The 22219-nt window shown below is 39.4% G+C and overlaps 2 protein-coding genes and 1 pseudogene across 4 annotated transcripts; 1 reads left to right on the plus strand and 2 right to left on the minus strand.

Moving 5' to 3' along the window:
- Positions 1 to 1610: 1610 nt before the first annotated feature.
- LOC122078235 (receptor protein kinase-like protein ZAR1) lies at positions 1611 to 4918 on the plus strand. Of its 3 annotated transcripts, none has more exons than XM_042644133.1 (3): positions 1611 to 1870; positions 1910 to 3460; positions 4054 to 4918. In XM_042644133.1, exons 2-3 carry the CDS (start codon positions 1936 to 1938, stop codon positions 4707 to 4709), a joined length of 2181 nt encoding a protein of 726 aa, XP_042500067.1. In that variant the 5' UTR covers positions 1611 to 1870; positions 1910 to 1935; the 3' UTR covers positions 4710 to 4918. The 3 variants fall into 3 exon arrangements, with proteins under 3 accessions (XP_042500067.1, XP_042500066.1, XP_042500065.1); XM_042644132.1 differs by having other exon boundaries at positions 1611 to 1836; positions 1870 to 3460; XM_042644131.1 differs by having other exon boundaries at positions 1611 to 1836; positions 1876 to 3460.
- A 3692-nt stretch (positions 4919 to 8610) lies between these two features.
- On the minus strand, positions 8611 to 12418 carry LOC122079004 (protein LYK2). Its single transcript, XM_042645216.1, has one exon. It carries the CDS (start codon positions 10971 to 10973, stop codon positions 8910 to 8912), a length of 2064 nt encoding a protein of 687 aa, XP_042501150.1. The 5' UTR covers positions 10974 to 12418; the 3' UTR covers positions 8611 to 8909.
- A 1821-nt stretch (positions 12419 to 14239) lies between these two features.
- On the minus strand, positions 14240 to 21624 carry LOC122078961 (annotated as a pseudogene).
- Between the last annotated feature and the right edge of the window lie 595 nt (positions 21625 to 22219).

Raw genomic sequence — 22219 nt, forward strand, 5'->3', positions numbered from 1 at the left:
TTTCTGCACCAATGCTCGGCATGGTCATTGATCATGTGGGGTGGGTGAGGTGTTTATTTCATCACCCATTGTGTCTAAGCTTAGCGGCACCACGATTGAATGATGTTCTTTTTTTTCATCATCTAATTATGTATTAGCTTCTCTCTTCCCTTCTTAATGATTTGTTGTTGGACCAAGTTTTTCCACACCTTTCTACCAAAAAAAAGTTTTTCCACATCCACGGAGATCGGCATGGGGTCAAAGAGCGCGAAGGCAGTATTGGAGGATATCTAGAGGGATTCTAAATCTTAGGATGAGACGGTGAATCTTGAATTTGAATTGACTGCACGTATGTACATCTATAAGGATCCAATACTTATCCCTTTTGCCTCCATATATATATCCCTTTTCACTCTTTTAATGACAGGAAATGGGATAGATGTTGGATCCTCATAGGTACGTCCAACTGAACATTGTGAACCTCATCATGTAGGTAAGGAAATCTTTTCCATTTGTCAATTACTCTTAAAAAAAAAAACTCACAAATAATAGGCAATAAATATGAAATGGGCTATTAAATGTGATATATTACACATAAACAAAAATTCCCCTTTCTGTCTATTATTTATCAGAAAAAGAAAATTCCTTTTCTATATAATGTAGATTAACACATCCACATGATAGGGTAAGGGATCTTAAGGTTTGAAAACCTCCCTATTAGTTCAGAATTAATTGACTTATATGTACCACAATGGAACTGGTTGGTTGAGGATAAAAAAATTCAATAAATGAAGTCCAATATTTAAAGCTTATATCAGTTGGCACCATTAGTATACCCATTCTAGTGGCAGTTCTATTATTTGTCCATGGCAAGTCACTTCTACACTTCTACCAAAAAAAAGTCACTTCCACTCTACATTTAGAGCATCAGTGAACATGTAGGTTCATTTTCATTGAAATTTGATTTTACCATATGTCAATATACTGCTTATAAATTTTACTAATAGAGGTCAAATGGTTAATTCGGTTTGGTTTTGATTAGACAAAACTGGTTCAAGTTGACTAAATTAAAACTGAAGCCGGCCTAAAAAGAAAAGTTTCAATTTACCATGAATACATTTAAAAAATTACAGAAAAGCATGATTTTTGTTGTTATTATCAGTTTTTTTTTTTTTTTTGATAAGATTTTCATTTCGTTCGGTATGAATCAATTTTTAACGAGTGTCATAATATCCCAAACCGAAATCAACCCAATAGGGAATTAATTTGATTTCGTTTTGTTTGGTCTGATTTTTTCAATTTAACCGGTTTGATTTAGGGGTTGACACCACTAAGGTAGAGCATAATAATCCTCTGGCATATAGTAGTAGCTAGCTTAGCTAAGGTTAACTAAGTTTAATTAAGTAGTTACATTTAATGCACCGATCCCCATTTAATCCTTCTACTCCTTTCCATAGTTTGCTTTCCATCTCCAGATTGCTTTTCTTCTACTCCCTTTCTATCGAAGTCATTTTGGCGGGAAGCGGGTCCCATCCAATCAAAACACTCTCTCTCTCTCTCTCTCTCTCTCTTTCTTAAGTACCAGTAGTAGTAATAGTGGTAAGTGGTGTGTGTAATAAATACAGGCCAACCATGGCAGATGGATTGTACTCATCGGGCCCTTTGGTCCTCTCTGTCTGTCTCTCTCTCTCTCTTACCTTCTTCCTTGAAGAGATTGGAGTGGAAAGTTCAAATTTTTACTAAGATTTAGTTAATCTAACTCCACAAATGCCGGAGCAGAGCAGACCAGAGACTTGATCTCTGAAAAATTGATGATCCCTTCTCTGAACATTCCCACATTCTCATCCTCTAAGGTACAAGAAGAAGAAGAAGAAGAAGAAGAAGAAGAAGAAGAAGAAGAAGAAGAAGAAGAAGAAGAAGAAGAAGAAGAGAATTTAGTTTCTTCAAGACGCCATTATGGCTGTGGCTACTGATATCTTCTTCCTCTCCTTCTTCGTCATCGTCAGCCTACCTAACATTTGTCTCTCTCTCACCCCTGATGGCCTCTCCCTTCTGGCTTTGAAGTCTGCTGTAGACCAGTCCTCCTCCGACACCTCTGTCTTCTCCGATTGGAATGAGAACGACTCCGATCCATGCCGGTGGACGGGAATTTCCTGTATGAACGTTTCCGAATCCTCCGATCCCCGGGTGGTCGGCATCGCCATCGCTGCCCGCAACCTCCGCGCCTACATCCCATCTGAGCTGGGCTCCCTTTTCTTCCTTCGCCGCCTCAACCTCCACGGTAATCGCTTCTATGGCTCCATACCTGACCAGCTGTTCAACGCCTCTTCTCTCCATAGTATCTTCCTCTACGGTAACAACCTCTCTGGTGGCCTGCCTCCTTCTCTCTGCCACCTACCTCGCCTCCAGAACCTCGACCTCTCCCATAATTCTCTCTCCGGCTCTATCCCCAGGGATCTCGGCAATTGCGGCCAGTTGCAGCGCCTCATTCTCAGCGGAAACCAGTTCTCCGGTCACATACCCACCGGAATTTGGCCCAAATTGTTGAACCTGGTTACGCTCGATCTCTCGTCCAACGGCTTCAGTGGATCCATCCCCTCGGACCTCGGCGAGTTGCAGTCCCTCTCCGGAACGCTCAATCTCTCCTTCAATCACTTCTCCGGCCACATCCCTTCGTCTCTGGGACAATTACCGGCGGCCGTGAATTTCGATCTCCGACATAACAATCTCAGCGGCGAGATTCCTCAGGATGGGACTCTTGCCAACCAAGGCCCCACTTCGTTCCTCGACAATCCTTCCTTATGTGGGTTCCCTCTCCAGGATCCATGCAGAACTTCTAAATCTCCACGGTCCGCACAGAACACTCCAGGAAGTCAGAATTCAGCGCCGGCGTCCGGTTCCAACTTGAAGAAAGGACTAAAACCGGGTTTCATCATCCTAATCTCGGTAGCTGACGCCGCCGGAGTCGCATTCATCGGTTTGATCATCGTTTACATTTACTGGAAGAGGAAAGACTCCAACAATGGCTGTAGCTGCACAGGGAAAAGCAAATTCGGTGGCAGCGATAAAGGTATGAACAAATTTTGTCTTTGTTCTTGCTTGAAGGGCAATCCGAATAACGATTCAGAAATCGAGTCCGAGAAGGAAGGGGATGGAGGAGTAGAAGGCCAATTAGTTGCGATTGATAAAGGGTTCACATTCGAACTGGACGAGCTACTGAGAGCATCGGCTTATGTGTTGGGGAAGAGTGGATTGGGGATTGTGTACAAGGTGGTTCTGGCCAACGGAATACCGGTGGCCGTGAGAAGATTGGGTGAAGGTGGAGGTCAGAGGTATAAGGAATTCGCAACAGAGATACAGGCGATCGGGAGAGTGAAGCATCCCAACGTAGTGAAGTTAAGAGCTTATTACTGGGCTTCCGATGAAAAGCTTCTCATCTCAGACTTCATCTCTAATGGCAGCTTAGCCTCTTCTCTCCGTGGTGAGTCTTCAATTTTCATTCTCTACAACCTCGGTAGATTATGTGTGAAAGTTTGGCCAGACAACTCGAACCTCCCTAGCTGCACTCAGAGTCCAAACAGGATTAACCAAGTTTTTTGGACCTTGAGAGCGAGTTACACTGGGTTTGGGTTTGGGTTGAGGCCTCAGTCCGACCTAACCCAAACCAACCAAGACCAAACTTTAATACTTAATTTTTATATTAGATTTCAGGTTCCTATTGATATTTTATTTTATTTTTTATAAATTTTTAATATAAAGAATGTGAGTGGCAAAAATAGATCAGTTAAGATTAATTCAACCATTGCAAAAGTCAGGGTCATCCCAACTCAGCCCAGCCGGACCTAACAGAGGTCAATTAGGGCCGAATTGAATTAGTATGAAACCGACAAGATTGGATTGGGCATGAATTGAATTTTGGGAACCTACATTGAATTAACTCCAACCCGGCCCTGTTTCACCGTTACCGCACACTCTTTTATTAGAAACCCCTATTTGATGTTTGGAAACCTACGATGCCCGGTTGGTGCAAATTTGAAACCCAATAGCTTATGGCTTCCACTTCGTTCTTTCCAGGGAGAACGGGGCAACCGTCAGCGAGTCTAACATGGTCAACTCGGTTAAGAATCGCTAAGGAAGCGGCAAGGGGGCTGGCCCACCTACACGATTGTAGTCCAAGGAAATTCGTCCACGCGAACATCAAGCCCTCCAACATCCTCCTCGACAACGACTTCCATGCTTACATCTCCGATTTCGGCCTCAACCGTCTGATCAGCATCACAGGCAGTGACCCATCTTCGTCAGGAGGCCTGATCGGTGGGGTCCTTCCTTACATCAAGTCGACCCAATCCGACCGTCCCAATAACTACCGGGCCCCAGAGGCCCGGCTCCCTGGCGCTAGGCCCACACAAAAGTGGGACATCTACTCCTTCGGGATCGTACTTCTGGAACTACTAACCGGGAAGTCCCCGGAGGCATCATCGGCGTCGTCTACGTCTCCGACGACATCAACGGCGGCGGAAGTAACAGATCTGGTGAGGTGGGTGGGGAAGGGGTTTGAGGAAGAGAAGCCGTTGTCAGAGCTGGTGGACCCTATGCTGCTAAAGGAAACTCACGCTAAGATGGAGGTACTAGCCGTTTTCCATGTGGCCCTGGCATGCACCGAGACCGATCCTGAGGTTCGTCCCAGGATGAAGACCGTGTCTGAAAATCTTGATAGGATCGGCAATTGACGCCTTTAGATAGGCCGTTCATAAAACCAGCTTTCTTTTGTTATTTATTTTTTGGGCCAGGCCAGGCCAAGAGTGTACCTCACTATAAGCCGCCAGCACAGCCAAGGTCGTCTTCTTCTCGGCTGTTTTAGCCTTTTTGGTTGGTTAGGTTATTCCATTAATTTCTTGCTAGCGATATTGAATTGAAGAATTTAAATTCTGTTTCTATCCGTTTTTAATTTTAATGGAAAAAAGAAAATGAAGGAGAATATGCTGTTGCATGGGACCGAAATTCTTTTTTCCCACTTCTCGTATTGGTATCTCCTGTACCCGAAACTGATATTTTTAGTTGGTAGGAACTGGGAAGTGGTTGGTTTTTGAATTTTCACTCGATTCTGATCTAACACAGCCCGATCTGTATATGGCAGTGACTGATACAGCCCCCAACCAATACCTAATCTTGCTTTGGAATACATCCCATCTTTTTTTCCTTAATTTCTAAGGCTGTGTTTGGTTGCAAGAAAAATTTAAAAGGAAATGTTTGAACTAAAAAAATAAGTAAATTAGTTGAATTTCTTATTATAATTACTAATGATATATTTTACATGTAATTTTTAGATTTTTGTTTTACATTTTATAGTAAAAGGTTTTGGATGCAAAGTAAAGTGATTGCAAAAGTTCTTTTTTGAAGTTCGGAAAATTTCGCTTTCATTCTCTTCAATTTTCCTTGCACTCAAGTATAGTCAAGAAAATCAATAATCCCCAGATAAGATCATATGTTGCTTCTAAAGAACAATATTGGGATTTGGATTAGTCCTAACCTATTTCGATATGATTGGTTAAAATCGACAAGAATTAGCCAAAATATACTCTAAACCTAGAAATCTAAAGGGAATCACCAATCTAGATCGGTTGGAATTGGGATGAGCGAAAGTTGGAATACGATTCGAATTGGCCAATCTGGTTGATCAAATCCTGGTTTCAATCAATCTGGTGCAGGTAACGATCAAACTGATGTGGGCACCAAAATACTATGCTGCCCCTCCCCACTGTGCGATAAAGATGCTACCACCACCCCTTCTATTGGACTGTGGGTCTGGTGTCACGGCTACGCTAAATCGGAAGGGCTCTCTTCCCTTATATTTTAGTTTAACTACAATTTTTGGACATAGAGTGGACCAATACTTCCTTCTCTTTTTGGCAAATTTATATAATGTCACTCGATAAAAGGTAATGGAAGAATGTTTTATGTTCCAGAGTACAGGGGCTGCACTAACGCATGGCCTATCCAAGACTCAGAGTGCACTTGAAAACATCAACAACGTAGACATTTCTACCTTTTATAAGGGCAGGGTGGGGAGGTTATTTCACCCACCACTGACTCGATCTTCCACTCTGTAAGCTACTGGCCATAATGCTGGGCCATTTCACTCATACGGCCCATTTTCAGGCCCAGTCCCATTACTTTTGTGGTTATGATGCCCCAAGTCCATCCGGCTTTGATTAGTAACATACATGTGCACCGATGGCTGCAGGTTCCACCACAGCCTCATAATTTACACGTGGCAATTTCGTTAACACTAAAATTAACTATTATCCACATCAACATTTATACATGGTCAATTTTTTTTATTTTTTTATTTTTGGGTAAAGCACATGGTCAAATTTAGACCAATATGAAGTGCTTGTGTAATTATAGTGAAATGGAAAATTGTATGAAAAATCAAGAGAGTTCGAATAATTGAAAAATCAAGAGTTTTCGAATAATTGAAAAATTAAGAGAAAAGATTATAGATTATTTAAATGGGATTTATAATTAATATATATTATTAATAATTTAGGACAAAGTTTAATTTTTTTGTCCGAGAGCAGCCCCTATATCACAAAGGCAAGGAATGTGTGCCCTTATATCTAGACGTAAGGGCCATTTTTGGATAGAAAACACTTACCCTTAATTTAAGGATGATATTATCAAATCATCAGTCCACATGACAAACAAATAGAAATCGTGGTTGATAAAGGATCCCGCTAAGGACATGGGGTGGATTCTTTGGCTTTATTGGACTGCCCAAAGTCCAATTGGATTAAAACTTGCACCAGTTATCGAGTAGAGGGCAAAGTGAATGATATTATGAAAGCTTTAGACTTTAGAGAGCCAAAATAACTTTTGTTTGTCAATTATCATCATTCATAGAGGAAACTTGTTTTCAAAAGACTATTAAATAATCAATGAAACTAGAACCATCACAACACAAGATATCATTCAACCATGAGGAATTCATAGCATTTCTCCCATTTTGTATTAGATCGAGTTTTCCTTTATCTACATGAAGGAGGAATCCCTCACCACTCTATCATTGATCTCATTTGATTGATTCAATGAAGGGTGTTTGCGATTATCTACAATAGGGGATGAGAGTTTATAATGACACTTATGAGTCTGACCACAAGGTCAAATTTCCAGTGATGAGAGGAATCCTCCTTCCTAGGGTGAAGGAAGACTTTTACACTTTCTATTCTGTTGTGTTATTATTGTCTATTTAAGTAGATGGTAACTACAAAATGGATCTCAACAATGGAATTATATTTTTTGTTTTTTGGCTCTAGAACAATAGAATTATAATGGATATAGGTAAAAACATGAATTGAGAGAAAAATGCTCAAGTGGAGCTAACTGTGAAAAAAAAAAAAGGACTTTGTGTTTTATGTAGATAGTTATTCATTTGTTCTTTTAGTTTCAACCATAATTCACGCATGCATAGTAATTAACTAGACTTGAGAAGCATAAAATAATTAGGAGAAAGTTTCCTCCTACCTTGGGTGAAGGAAAACTGAATCTGATAGTCATTAACACTTCTCCTTATAGGATGAAATTTTTTAAAAAATGTCTATATCCACATTATGATCCTCATTTCACCTCCATTAATGCCCACGGTGAAGGAATATTTCCTTCTTCATGGGTGAAGAAGGAAAACTGCCTCAAAAAAATTATATGAGAAGAGGTTGCTATCAGACTGCATGTTGCCTACATCAAGTGCGGGAGCATCTAACAGGGGTAGGTTTTCCATGTAACAAGGGAATGGGTCGTGAGGGTGGAGATGAGGGGATGGGGCAATCATTTTACCCTTCCTAGCTATGTTTGGGTGTAGATGGCACTCAAGCAGGCAACCTTCTTTTTTCATAATTATATTCAAGAATTTTGGATAGTGGTTTTCACTTTCCAACTCAATTTTCTTGTCCCTCGAGCTTGGATTCATGGAGGCCCTTTAAAGATATGGTCTTGTATATCCTCCATTAATACATAATACTTTTCCCTCTCTTTCTCCCATGCATACTCTTTGCCGAAAATTTAGCTTCATCTTTTCGACATATGCGAAAAATTCGTGATTAAAATGATTACTAATTTGAAGGGGTAAAATGGTTGAAATTTTTTTTTTTTTTTAAAATGGCATTTGACAAAAAAGTGGAACGCATCTTCAGAAATTTGGGACAAAAATCAATGCAATTTTTCTAAATATTTTTTTGAAAGTTTGTAATATTCTGTACTTTAGTCCGTATTATTCAGAAATCACTGGCAGGATGTTCGAAAATTGATTTTTCCCTAAGCTTTTCAAATCAATTCAATTCGACCAATTTTTAACAAATCTATTTTTTATAAATTTATTAAAAATTTTATCACCTATGGTGGTTATGGTTATGATAGTGTCATCAACAAAAATGGTGATTGATTGATCCTTGTGTTAGAATGTAATAAATTTACTCTATAGTATAAGGTGTACTTATATCGAATCTCATACAAGCATATGTGCTTTATTTTAATGGCTTTAATGATTCTAACCTGACCAACCCTGAAATGGTGGCTAAAGGGATTCTTCCTTCTCCCAAACTGGGTCCTAATAAGAGAATTCAAGACTAGAAAAACTATCACCAATCCGAGGGTATTTTTGTAATAATGCATACTACTGCTCAGTTTGAGTTACTCACCCGCTATTTGAATAATCTGTACTTCCTGCTGACCATGATTTGCGAACAATTCGTTCGACGAAATGCCCCAACCGAATTTGCAATACCTATCAAACTTCAAACTTGGAACTCAAAACTACTCCATATACAGTATCTCACCACACAAACACATATCTAGAGACTTAGACTGCAAACTACTCCATAGCCCATATTCCTCCACGATCGATTGATCGATTGATTCGTAGTCAAACTGGGTATTTACAGATTGCTTGAAGTTGACTTCACTTGAGGTTTTGAAGAACTTTCGCAGGTCGTCGAGATTTGTTCACTATCCGGTAATTCATCCACCAATATCGATAACTTGTCAACGATCTCCCCAGCACTTGGCCTTGAAGATGGGTCTTCTTCTACACACGATCTTGCTAGATTAGCTAATGTCACTGCTGCATCGAATGAATAATTCTCTCCCAATGCACGGTCCATCCAGTCTCTGAGTTCATTCGCATCTTCCGACATTAATATGGAGTTGATCTTATCTGAAAGCCGAACAATTCCTTCTTCCTTGTCGTCGGCCCTGGTTAAGGGAGTTTGACCTGATAAGACCTCGAGCAAGACAACACCATAAGCAAATATATCAGTGCTCAATGAAACAATGCCCTGCAGCAGATACTCTGGAGCTAGATACCCTTTGTCCCAAGTGGTTGGATCTGATGAAAGTGTTTGAGAATGAGAATGAGAATGAGAATCCTCAGAATTGTCCTCCACACACTTTGCCATTCCAAAATTTCCGATCTTGGCATTGAATTCTTCATCTAAAAGGATGTTTCTGCTCTTGATATTCCTGTGGATGTAGCTAGGGTTCATAATGTTGTGCATGTACTGTAAGGCATTAGCCACATCCAAACATATCCTCAGCCTCTGGTTCCAAGTTAGGAAACAGTAACAAGATGCAATGAATTGGCTCTTCACTGCTAACCCACCATGAAGCCAGTCCTTCAAGGAACCATTCCTGGCATACTCAAAAACCAGGAATGAATCAGGCTCATCGATCAAACAGGTACCCAGAAGCCGAATTATGTTTGGCTGATTGTAGTGGAAGGTGTCATGGAAAAGTTCAAAGTCAATCTTGGAGATTGTTTCTGGTGGTACCCTCTTGATGGCCAGATTCTTCCCATTGAGGCGGCCATGAAACGTGGATCCCTCGATCAGATTGCTGGAATTGAAGTCCTCTGTCGCTCTTATTAGCTCATCAATGGTGTAAGTCTCTAATACCATCTTGTGGGGTGTGGTGGTCTCAAGGATCTGACTGTCAAAAGGATCTTGCTGGCCTTCGAACGATGATTTCTTCTCGCTGGTAGTTCTTATACTTAGCTGTTGCAGTTCCACATCCCCATTCTCAAAAATATTTGGCTTGTTCTTCCTCCACTGGATCACCAAGATCACTGCTGCAATGGCCACACCTGCTCCTAGTGCTACCCCACTGAGTGCAATATAGAGTACAATTTTCCACATTGTTGATTTTTTCGATTGATGCTTGCTGGGATTAATAACAGGGATGGTAGTCACAGGGTAACCCGAATTGGGTTCAGGGGTTTTAGAAAAAAGATAAAGGATGGGTTTATTCTGGAGAGGAATCAGAAGACTTGAAAATTGTTCTGGGCTTTCAAACTTAAAGCTTCCTGATTTGTTGTTTGCGGAGATTATAGCTTCTGCACTGGTATTAAACTTGGAGGCAAGGTTTGGGATTGTTTCACCTTTACTAATAGGATAAGAGAGAAGAAATCTTGTTCCTTGTGTGAGCTCTAATGGGGATGGGCATGCACATCTCAGTGGTATCAGTAACTGAACTTTGTCTTTGAGATCCCATGGAGGGATATGGGGGTTCTGTTCTTTGATTGCTTTGCAGGTCGTCAAGCCTTCCAGTGATTCTGCAATTCCATGAAAGCTCTCACCTTTGATGGTAGTCTTTGTAATTCCAGCCCTGAAGAAACTATCATCACATCTACAATAAATTGGGATCAACAAAGGCTGATTTTGGGCAAGAAACTTGGTATCCGCAGAGAACCCACTGGCATCGGCGATGGCTGTTACATTGAGGCCTAAGTAGTAGCTCAGATTAAAAAGAGATGAGTAGTTTGAATTGGTGTAGAACAAGGCATAAGTTTCACAATGGTCCTGCAAACCAAAACCATTGCAGCGGTAGCCCAGCGCTTCTGGTGAGTTATTCTCACAGCTTAGCAAGCTGTGTGCTTGAGCAGAGAAAGAAATGAAGATGAAGAAGAGCAGAGCTCTCAAGAAGAGCTTACTGGCAGTAGTTGCCATGACCACTTGCTCGACATACAAACCTCAACAACAATTAATAAAAAAAGAAGAGAATACAGGGAAGTGCTCTTCTCTCTGGGAATCCTCCAATTACTTACTTGGTCTTTGTTGAGTGAATATTTTGGATCAATACAAACTATTACAAAACTACAGATTTCAAAGGTGGTATTGAAAGGTTAAAAAGACTGGGAAAGGAGAGTATACTTCAAAGTTGATGATGAACAGGATTCTTGGGTAAATATCATAAGGAAATATTTCGGAGGCCTCAGGTTTGATTGATTTCATTGGCTTAAGTGTGGAGAGATATCCTTCCCAGGTTCTTCATCAACTCTGCATCAACCTCCTTGGGCTTCAAACCTGTTTACCACATTTTGGTGAGAGAAGTTATATAAAATTCATTCACAAATTGAGAGTTTCCAAGAGACCAAGACCCATGTATATGACCACTGCATATACCTATACATACATTCATGCATGGGAGGACATATATAATTGGATTAAGGTTGATGCATGTGGATTATGGAAGATACAGTAGTTGAGCAAACAGCAATGGCGTGGAAACTATGGAGAAGGATAAGATCTAAAAACCAGATTCGACGTCGTTTGTACGCTAAAGATGAGGCAGGAGAAAGGCATATGGGGTGAAGCATTTGCAAGAGTCAAATTGGCCATGAATGAACAAGTTGACAAACACCATTACCTAGTAACATAGAATGATAGAATCAGCTTAAAGTGGTCATGAATATGATTCTTCCCCCTTTATCAAGTACAGTAAGAGTAAAATTGAAGAAAGTTCTTTTCTCCTCTAAAAAAACCAAAATGAGCCTTCCTCTGAGGTGGTGATGTCACTGGGTGGAAATTAGTATAGAGACATGAGTACATGAGAGACCCATCACATATCAGTTTTTTCTATCAGAATTTGTTATGGGTTCTATATATAAAAGGGATAAGGAATTTCAAGCTAGATGGATGAGTTACCTGATTTTAGCAGTTTGATCTTTCAGTGATCTCAACATCTGACCATGGTTATAGGCTATACCGATACGATATGAGTCACTTTTTTGCCAATGCTTCTGATTTGTATTGGTATTATCAGACGATACGCCAATACCCGATACTTAGAACCATGCACCTGACTGGGCATCAGACCTGACAAGGGTTGGAGTTGGCTTATCTTGATTTTGATTAATGTTGATTAAGATAATTTATTTTGGAATCGGTCATGAATGCTCTTTGATCTTTAATTTTCAAATATTTTTTTCTTTTTTAATCAATAAATTAACATAAATTAAGTAACTTGCCTCGTATAGCTAGATATATAAACTTCTGAAATAAAAATTTAAAAAAACACTGTCACAACCTTTGCTCTTCTTCTTGATTCCATTTTTTAGGATTTCAGCTGTCCAACCTAAGTTTAAATATGACTTACAATTTTACATGGCAGCCGTCTTGACCTAATTAGCATCGAGGGAGAGGGTTCCTAATGCCACCAATGTGAGAGAAATCTCGCACGCCACACCAATCATGTGAAAAACAGTTTGAAGAGAGTGTCAATCTGAGTGCCACATAATGAGAATGTGAAAAGATATGAATAAGAATCTCCACACTGTTGACGTCGGAATCTTTTGCCCTTATCGTAGGATACTGTTCCAATGGTAATTGTTCTGTTTAAAATCTAAAGTAATAAACCCCAATTTGTTTTGTTTAATTTCCCCGTTAATCTCAGAGGAGAGAGAGAATGAACGAACGAATGATCAAACGACAACTGTTCACAGGTGATTTGCCACACACAGGATGATTAATTAAGTACTTCCATAATAATACACACGTAAGGTTTCAGGGTTAAAATGACTTAAATAACCATATTACATCTCCCATACCAAGGACATGTATCCGACAACCGAGGTCCTGAGCACGTGCACGTGATACCACGTGCCTGCCACTTTCTTCACTAACAATAAGGACCGACGACTGAGAGAGTCTCAGAGTAAGGTCCCCCACCCACCTCTCATTCCCTTGTCTCGGATTCATATAATAAGTCAAAAACTTGACATTTGGGCCTTGGGGTTGGCAATGGATCCGGCATGGTCGCACTAAATTTGGGTTTGGTAAACAAGATAACTCATGGTTTTAAGTATCGGTATTACATTCGAATATGTATTGATATCAACAAACTGATATCAATATGACCCGATATAATTGATCATATTGATATCGATATCAGCAGTGATTCATATATAAGCCTGACATTCAATCGCCTCTCATCAAGTTTGCTAATATCCAAAGTCCGAAAGACAAGCACAGGAGGGACAAGGGCAGCAGTTAGATAGTGAATTGGATCAGATTAAGAGGTCAGATCCATCTCCATCTCCATCATCCCATCCAATCCAATCAAATCCCAATTTCTATTATTACTGACCATTTCTGAATGTGAACCTGAACCAGAAAATCAACCTTTGAGTGAGTGGTGGAGAGAACCAGTGGGCTACCACCATTACCCTTCCATTATTCATGATGGTTTGGCCATTACAAAGACATGCAAAGCTTCTACAAGATTTAAGACCGTACAACGTGAGCCTTTTCCAGTTGCATGCATGGCCATGGCTATCCTTTTAATCCTAGTGGAAGATGACTAAACGATGTATCTGTTCCACATGGTGTTTGAAGAATCGGGTCGGTCGATCCGTACTGGATTTCTAGGGTTAGGGTACATTTTGGATGATCTGGCCGATTCTTTACCAATCCAGATCCCCGTTTCCATAATTTAAAACCTGGTCCAACAATTTTTTGGCTGACAGTGAATAACAGTGAAGATCCAATGACCGAGAGGGTCCTAGCATGCATCTCAGCTGTTGGATGCTCACTGCCTCCCTCCCCACAGAAGATTTTTGTGCACACAACCCTCTCCCAACGTTAGCTATGGGGGAAGTCATAGGTATTGCTGAGGAAGGTAGGGCTTGTTGGTTCCCAGTCCTGGTCATAATCAACTTGTCTTGAAACATACTAGATCTGTGGAAAGGTAAACCAAGTTTAATCCCAATGAGGAAATATATGAATACCATACATCCAAGGATTGAGATACATATGGTAGTTTCATGTACCTATATAGCTACTTCTTCATGTCTTCTTATCCTTACATGGTACAGAGAAATCTAGTTTTTGTTTTTGTTTTTTTTTTTTTTTTTTTTGCTAAAACAGAGAAATCCAGTTGCATCAGCCTTCTGCTAAACAATAATTTGTCAAACAAGACCAGATAAAAAATTGTATACTTGGAGGAAATAAAATCACAAAATCACTTAAATTTGTTATATTCTCAAGTTTCGTACATCATGTGGACCTTTGTATGCATGGAAAGTTATCGAGTGAGAACTTTCCAATCAGTTAACAGTACAAATTATTTTTATTTTTCATCGGTAATTCAGTAATTGTACACAACAAGATTATTGATAGAAAATGAATCACCAGAGTAACTTAACTGTATCAAGTAATCAACTCTTTTGCTGCGCTTCCTCCACACTCTTCCTCATAGTGGATATGACATGGGCTGGTTCCGGAGCTCCAAACACTGAACTTCCCGATACAATTTGCCCCTGCTGAAGCTGCTGTATCAGTGGTTGTAACTCCCAAGCCACCATCCACCTGAATGCCCAAGTTTATCATGCTTCAGAAATGTGAGAGTGAGAAGAATATATAGTAAACACTGTCAACATTAGCTATGCAAGCATTTTTGGTTCTGGTCCTTCTGGCATTCAAAAGCAAGAAAATACCCTGTACTCCACTGCCCAAATAACTCAAAATTGGAAGCAGTTATAAGGGGTACAGCCCACTGTCTACAAGATCCACTCCAGCAGACCAAGCCTGATCAGATGACTGCAACCACCTTTCAGTGATTATTGTTATTTCACCTTTCAAAATTGATTATTGTTTACACACACACACACACACACAACCAGCTGGTGAAAGCAGACAACTAAACCAATCCAGAAGAGTCCAGTCTGGTTCTTAAAACTGTGGCTGAGTGTTTGGGTCCGGCTAGAGATATGTTTCCAAACCAGAAGGTTCTAAGAAAGACTGAACCAGAATACATGATATAAAGTCTAGACTCTAGAGCACCTCTTTTGGCATCGATTATGCTTAGCCATCTCACAGCGTAGCTGGCAAGCTAAGGACAAATGATGTTGTGGGCCTCATGTAAAGATGTTCAGGGGCCTTTCTGTTGGTGAGATCAAAAGAGACTGGAAGTTTTTCACTTTAGTTCCAAGTCCCTCTTTGCATAGCATTTACTGACCTTGTGTACGACATTCTCTCTCTCTCTCTCCTTCTGATTACCTCCTCACATGGATAAAATCTACAAAGATAACTATTTTTTTCACATGAAAAGAATAAGCAGAGATCTGGAGAGCAATATTATAAGCTATAAATAATTTTAGATGATAATGAAGTTAAAGTAGAGATCCGAATGCTCCAGTACAAAGGGGTGATTTGATTCAGATTGAAGGAGCTTAAAAGAGCCAGGGGTTGGCCTAAAACGACTTTAGGAGAAGTGGTGAGGAAAGACATACATAGCTTAGGACTACTAACAAATATGGCATTGAATAGAGCTGATTGGAGGAAAAGGATCCATGTAATGCCCCCATTTAATTGAGATAAGGCTGAGTTGAGTTGAGTTGAGTTGAGTCAATGAAGTTAAAGGCCCGAGAAGATCTTACCTCTATATCAAGAGAGGGGTACTTCTTTCTCAATAAACGGACCTGAATGCATAAGAAACACGTAAGGGACAACGATTTTCACAAGAGTTACGATGAGCATGTAATTAAGAAAGGAACTGACCTTATCCATCATTTCTGGCATGAATTTTTTACCACCAAATCCAGGTTCAACTGTCATTACAAGGACCATTTCAACAGGATTTTCACTCTCAACCTGCAGAGCAAGATGAGGCAAATGTATTATTTGAGTTTATAGCTTTGCCAAACCAAAAGGAGCATTAAGCTTGACTAAAGGACACTGCTTAGACCTGTCTTGGATTTTCAGTAAGCAATATTTTGTTATTGAACAGTACATTGGCTTTAGGCAGTAGAACAATAGAGCCGATTAAGTTGAACTACTAGCACAAGTTGTGTGAACGACAATTAAAATAAAATAAAATAAAAAGTTTCTGAACAGCAGAGTCTCAGGCTAACATTAAATCACTGTATCTGGGAAACTACTGATGTTATTGATAAGGAGAATAAGGTATTGTAATTGGTTCATAATCCATATCAGCAGATCTGCCCAACACAGTAGCCGTCAAGTTTCGAAGACAAAAAATATCAAGTACACACTTTCCGAACTGAATAGCTTCATACCTTATAAAATATCCTACCCTTTCATGGATAGTTTAACATATCAGAAACTACTATTGGATAACATTGCTCCTTTTCTCTTTCTAATTTGTATAGCTTCATAACTTGTAAAATTCTTATATTTTTCACCTTCTCCCTAATAAAATCCAACTCTCCAAAATAAATTATAGTTCAAGACTTGAATCACTTGACAATCCTGTCTCTTGTGCCATAAGAAGAGACAATAATATTTTGTTTTTGGATGCAGTGAGCGTGCTCCATGGCCAGGAATGAGAGGGGAAGCTAGTCCCACATTGGTCGGATAGTGTACGGCTACATAGCTTATGACCTTGGGAGGGCCTCTTCACCTTGAAGCTTGGGCTCTTGGGTTGAACGTCGGTATCAGAGTGGGGTGTCCAAGTACCGACCATGTGAGGGTCCATAGCTCAAAGCTGTGGGGAGATGATGCAGTGAGTGCACTCTATGCAAGGAATGGGAGGGGAGTCTATTCCCACATCGATCAGGTAGTGTACCACTACTAAGCTTATGACCTTGGGAGAGCCTCTCCACCCTGAAGCTTGGGTTTTTGGGTTTGATGCCATCAGATTCTCAAGCAAAGGTGAGAGTGCTAGAAAAAATTTACTTAGCAAGTCTTCGTGTTTTTTTCCTTGAAAATTTGTTTTAAGAGACTCATACATGCCATCATAGTTTTGATCCATTTGAGTAATCCCTTTCTTTATCTACTAAATTTCTATCATCACCTATAAAAAAGCTATTAATTAGTCAGAAAATAATCTTAATTTAAATTTGCAAACGTAGGCAGGCTCACAAAGATATAATTCACAGCAAGCCAGGTAAGAGAAATTTTCTCAAAAACATGTGGTTTACAAGACCCAACAATGAGTAGAAAATTAAGGAAGAGGAAGGCGTAGGCAGGAACAGGTAATCCATACAAGAGGATAGATTTCTTCAATTGTAGTTCCAGGTTTAACTGCTACTGCAGACCGCATGCCTTTTTCCTTGATTTTAAGAATGAGTTCCTGCCAATTATCTGCAATAATTTTCTATATAACTGATTAATTTATGAAGAGAAAAGAGATGAAGAAGAGAAGATAAAGGGACTGCAAGTAAGCTAATAAGCTAGAAAATGTGAAAACCCACCTTTGGCTGCCTCATAATGAAAGGTAAAACCTGAAGCACCAGCTTTTCCTAATGGCTCCACATAATCAAGAGGATTTGTAACCATCAGGTGGCAGACCAGGAATATCCTACAAAATAAGATTACCAAATATTTTTATAAAATTAAAATTAAGAACTTCCCATTAGCAAGGATGATCTAAGAACTGCAGTGAGAAAGAAGGCATTACTTGGTGTGCTTCCTCAAACTCTCTATCACTGGAGCTCCAATGGTAAGATTTGGAACAAAGTGCCTGGCAAGAATGAAATGTTTGTTAGCAACATTCCCTGCACCATGAAAATATGCTTTGATAACATAGACAGTTACTTTCTTTTACCTGATACTTTTGAAATCATCTCTAAAATTAGAAAAGAAGTAAAGGGCAATAATCAAGATTCAGAAGCCAAAAATATTATTACTTAGTATTTCTTTTATTTTTTTAACTTCAAAATTCACATTTACATTAGTTTAAATTTCAAAACATTGTTAAAAACTTAACTTATTGACATAAACACCCTTTACTGATTTTAATCTCATACTCTTCTGTACTAAATGTACAGTCTTCAGATATAAATTCTAACCCAAACAATAATAAGTGAGTTAAAACTGCAACAACCAAGCCTCATCCTAACCACTTGTGGTTGACAGCATAAAATACTCTTTCAGCATTCAATTTATTGAAGTCCATATGTTAAAATGTTCATATATTTTCACATATTACCTGTTCTCACCAGTGTCTTTAATGGTATTTATTCCACATGCCTAAGCCATATACTTCCCCTCTTCTGGTTGCCTATGGGTGGTGGCGTGGTGCTACTTCTGGGTTCCCTCAAACTCTTTTATTCTTATTTCATTGTCATGCCACTCATGCATCTTCATATCAGCTACACTTATGTTACTTATATGTTATTTATCTACTGCCCGACATTCCAATGTTTCATATAGAATTGCTGATCTTATAGACATTAAGTCAAAAGAACAACAAATAACAAATAGTAATGATTAAAAAATCTAAAATGCAAGCTAAATTTCTCAGCCCAAGAAGGCTAAGAAGTACGTACATGATCCTAAATCCAGGGCTACCGCTGACATTTGTAATGAGCTAGTTAAAGGGTGGTGAAGAAGATGTACGCAAATGAGCTAGGAAGAGGGAGAAGAAATCTAAAGACCTAGATCATGTTAGATACATTAAGAATGGTGACTGAGCAGTGGGAACCTGATAAATGGTAAAATGGTGGTTTTCATATAGACTTTAATAACAGTTGTTTTACTAGGTTTTGTCAAGAGTCTTTTAGGGTCTATATTGCCGATTTAAATTCAATTAAGTCGGTATCATTGTGTAGTGGTCTGATTCATGAAAAATTAATCCCCCCTTACCTTTTCCCTCCAAGTCCTAATGGGAGAACTCTCAAGAGTCTCCACATGTTTTCAGTCTTCCCATTAGTAAGAATGACAGTTGTACTACTTAACATATAGCGATGAAGTTTATATTGTTCAAAATTCTGGACATTCAGTAACAGCAGAGCTGCTGCTCCTGCAGGAAAACTACATCTCCTTGATTCTGTTATGCAATTGACTGCTTTTTTTTTTTGGCTGATGTCTGTATTCTCTTCAATTCTGGTTGTTGATTTCCCATTTTCTCTTCAGCTACAAGTTAATGCCTTTTTTTTTTCTCATTTCATAGATAGATATAAGTCAATATTCAATACTATAAATTAGGTGATATTTTATTGGTTTGATTGGAGTTCCAGCTATTGTTTGTGCAATTTCAATCAAAGTTATTGATCCATTATTGTTTCTTACATGACCTGCGCCTCTTACATTGCTTTTTGGGTCTGTTAGGCATCCATAACAGACCTGAAATCACTAACCACTTTATTATTTTGTCTTTATCTTTTCTAACTTATCCATACCCACCAACACCCAAGAAATACCATATACGTCAACCTAATTTCAAGTCTGAAACAGATCCAAGAACCTGCCGAAGTCACCATAGTTCTAACTACACCCTTCCCTTATCCATATACCAACCGATTACCATTCATTATTCATATGCCTTGATTATTATATTCTTCATAAGTGAATCTGATTTTCTTCTAGGGCACCCTTGGCAGAAAACTACTTTTATCTTGACCACAACCCTATTGACCCCGACTAAATCCCCCTGCAGAAGATCAAATCATTTCGCAACCATCTGAGAATCCTAAGCAATCTGGCCCAATTCAACTTTGAAATGACCCTTTGAAGTTATGTCTAATTAAATGAGAAGTTCTATTGACATAAGGCAGTGCACCATCCTATAGTTAAAGGGTCATAGGGTTCATGTCTCATAAGTTATAACCATCCTATATTAGTTAAGTTCATGGCTGCAATGGGGAGGAAAGATAATGAAAGCTTGTCATCTATGGTAAATGATTTGTGGAACTCCTAGTAGTTGGTATAAGACTCATTGAAATTCAATTGATTTGCGATACAGAAAGCAAGTATAGATATGTCTAATGGAACTCGATCATTTGTATGCGACCAAGTCTAAGTGGATTTTAGTATGATCATAATAGGACAAAATGTTCAATTCAAAAGAATAAAAATCAAATAGAAAAAGATAGAAAATCCAATCTTGAATATACTGACTTTCTAAGAACTCTCAATACATGGTAGGGTGATTTTCACCACCTCTCAGACAATCTAATTAAGGTGAAATAGCAGGAAATGATAAAAAAAAATTATAGGTTCAACAATTTCGATTGATATCTTGTCCAGCACTCCCATCTGGATTTTTTAATCTCCATGTTTTCTCCCAATCCTTTCTTTTTGTATCCATTTCCATGTAATGATAGTCATGGGTCATAATCACTTCAAAAGATAAAATTTCCTAAAGGCAAATTATCCCAATGAAGGTAGCAGAGACAAGACAACTGCTTTCTTATTCTATAACTATTCTTAATAGGAACTTTAGGAAAGAAGCACTTCATCCTATGTTTCTCATAGACCTTGGGATGATGAAATTTGCATTTTGCGGGCATCTAGAAACTGCAAGAATCTGTAAGCAAAACACGTAACTCATGATCAAAATGCATAAGGCATGTCAAAGTCCAAGGTATACAGGTTGACCTACCCATCCTGCAAATAAACCAACAAAACGGCCAAGCATTGTTGGACAATTGGATCAACATTGCAATTCAAAAGATAAGGATTTATATTGTTCAGGTAATGAATTAAGAAATGTTTTTGAGAGAGAGAGCAAAGTGACTCTTAATTGATCTGCTTCTGTGTAGTCGTACATAGAGTCATAAACAAATTGTGATGAATAGAATGAGAGAAGGTCTATAGATCACTATCAGGCAGACCATTAGGATAGTTGAAAAAAACGTCTATGCAAGATCACACAATCAGTAAGAGATATTCCAAGTAGTAGGCAAGAACAATCAGTTCAAAGTAGGTCCTCAGATAATTTAGAGGGGTAGAGAATATCTGATTTTAACTGGCAATTATGAGTCCAACTACAATCCATATCTCATAAGAGTTCAATCATTCAAAACCCCCCCCCCCCCAGATATCCAAGATTTGAACTCCTATTAGTCAGGAGAACTGGACTAAGGGATACAAAAACACGCAATGGTGAGATTCTGGGAAGAATTTGTTCGGGCTTCAGAGTCAGATCATATCCACAAGCCCTAATTTCCAGGTATTTAAGATAATTTCAGTAACAATCGAAACAGCCTGATGGGCTCGGCAGCTGCAGCATGGGAGATGAAGATGAAACATCGAAGGTAGGTTTGAGTAAAAAATTTCCAGAACTCTAATTAAAGATGAAGATATCATCATCAAATAATAGAAGAGAGGATCAATGAAAAATGGAAGAGAAAGGAGGGATATCAGTAGCAACAACCAAGAACCAAAAACTAAATCGAACGTACCATGATGTCCATGTGAAGCCAGTCGGCGCCGCATTGGCACATGCGGTGGGCTTCCGATGCCAAATTTGCGAAGTCAGATGAAAGCATCGATGGTGCGATTATAGCTGTTGCAGCCGCCATTTACGAAATTAGTAGTAACGGATCTCTTCTTCTCCTTCTTCTTCTCCCTCCACTTCTCTTCTGGAACGCGGGAAAGGAAATTGCAGACACAAGGGAGAATGGCAAAATTTAAGTTGGAAGTTAGGTGTCTGTTGTTATAGTTAGGTTTCTCTCTCTCTCTCACAGATGGATATGCCTACGGGCCTACGGCCCCACATAATAATTCGGTTGGACAAAAGATTCGGGCAATTGCTCCTGGGCAGCCCAGCCGTTGGATAGGAGTTTGGGTCCGTTTGGTGTATAATCACATGTCGGACATGTGAGGATTAACACATTTTTTTTTTCTCCAATCCTTGTAATGGTGGAAAGTGAGATTAGTGTTGTTTGGATCTTCACATGTGCCTAGTGTTGGTGTTTGATGTCTTGTATTCCGTCGCAGTTTAATCTAGAGAGTACTGGTGCAGCACCTAGACAGGCAGGATGGCGGTCCCGCTAGCCGGTTAGCGGGCCGTGGGGGTTGCAAGGGGGCAGGAGGCCCCCCTGCATGGCAGGGGGTGTAGGGGGGCGTAGCCCCCCGCTCGAATTTTTTATTTGAGGGCAATTGTGTACTTTCCGGATTAGGGTTTTTTCGCTATATATTTGTAGCGAGGGTTTCTTTCTCTGTAATGCAAGCAATACGGAGAGGTGTGAGGAAGAGCGCTGTAACCCTATTCTCCATTGATAGTGAAG

Source organism: Macadamia integrifolia, chromosome 5 (genome assembly GCF_013358625.1).
Source record: "Macadamia integrifolia cultivar HAES 741 chromosome 5, SCU_Mint_v3, whole genome shotgun sequence".
NCBI lineage: Eukaryota > Viridiplantae > Streptophyta > Magnoliopsida > Proteales > Proteaceae > Macadamia > Macadamia integrifolia.

Bases quoted from the DNA above. Each gene is read 5' to 3' on its own strand.
- LOC122079004 (XM_042645216.1), bottom strand. From the start codon at position 10,973: ATGGCAACTACTGCCAGTAAGCTCTTCTTGAGAGCTCTGCTCTTCTTC.
- LOC122078235 (XM_042644133.1), top strand. From the start codon at position 1,936: ATGGCTGTGGCTACTGATATCTTCTTCCTCTCCTTCTTCGTCATCGTC. The intron at 3,461-4,053 runs GTGAGTCTTCAA...CGTTCTTTCCAG, and splicing joins CTTAGCCTCTTCTCTCCGTG to GGAGAACGGGGCAACCGTCA.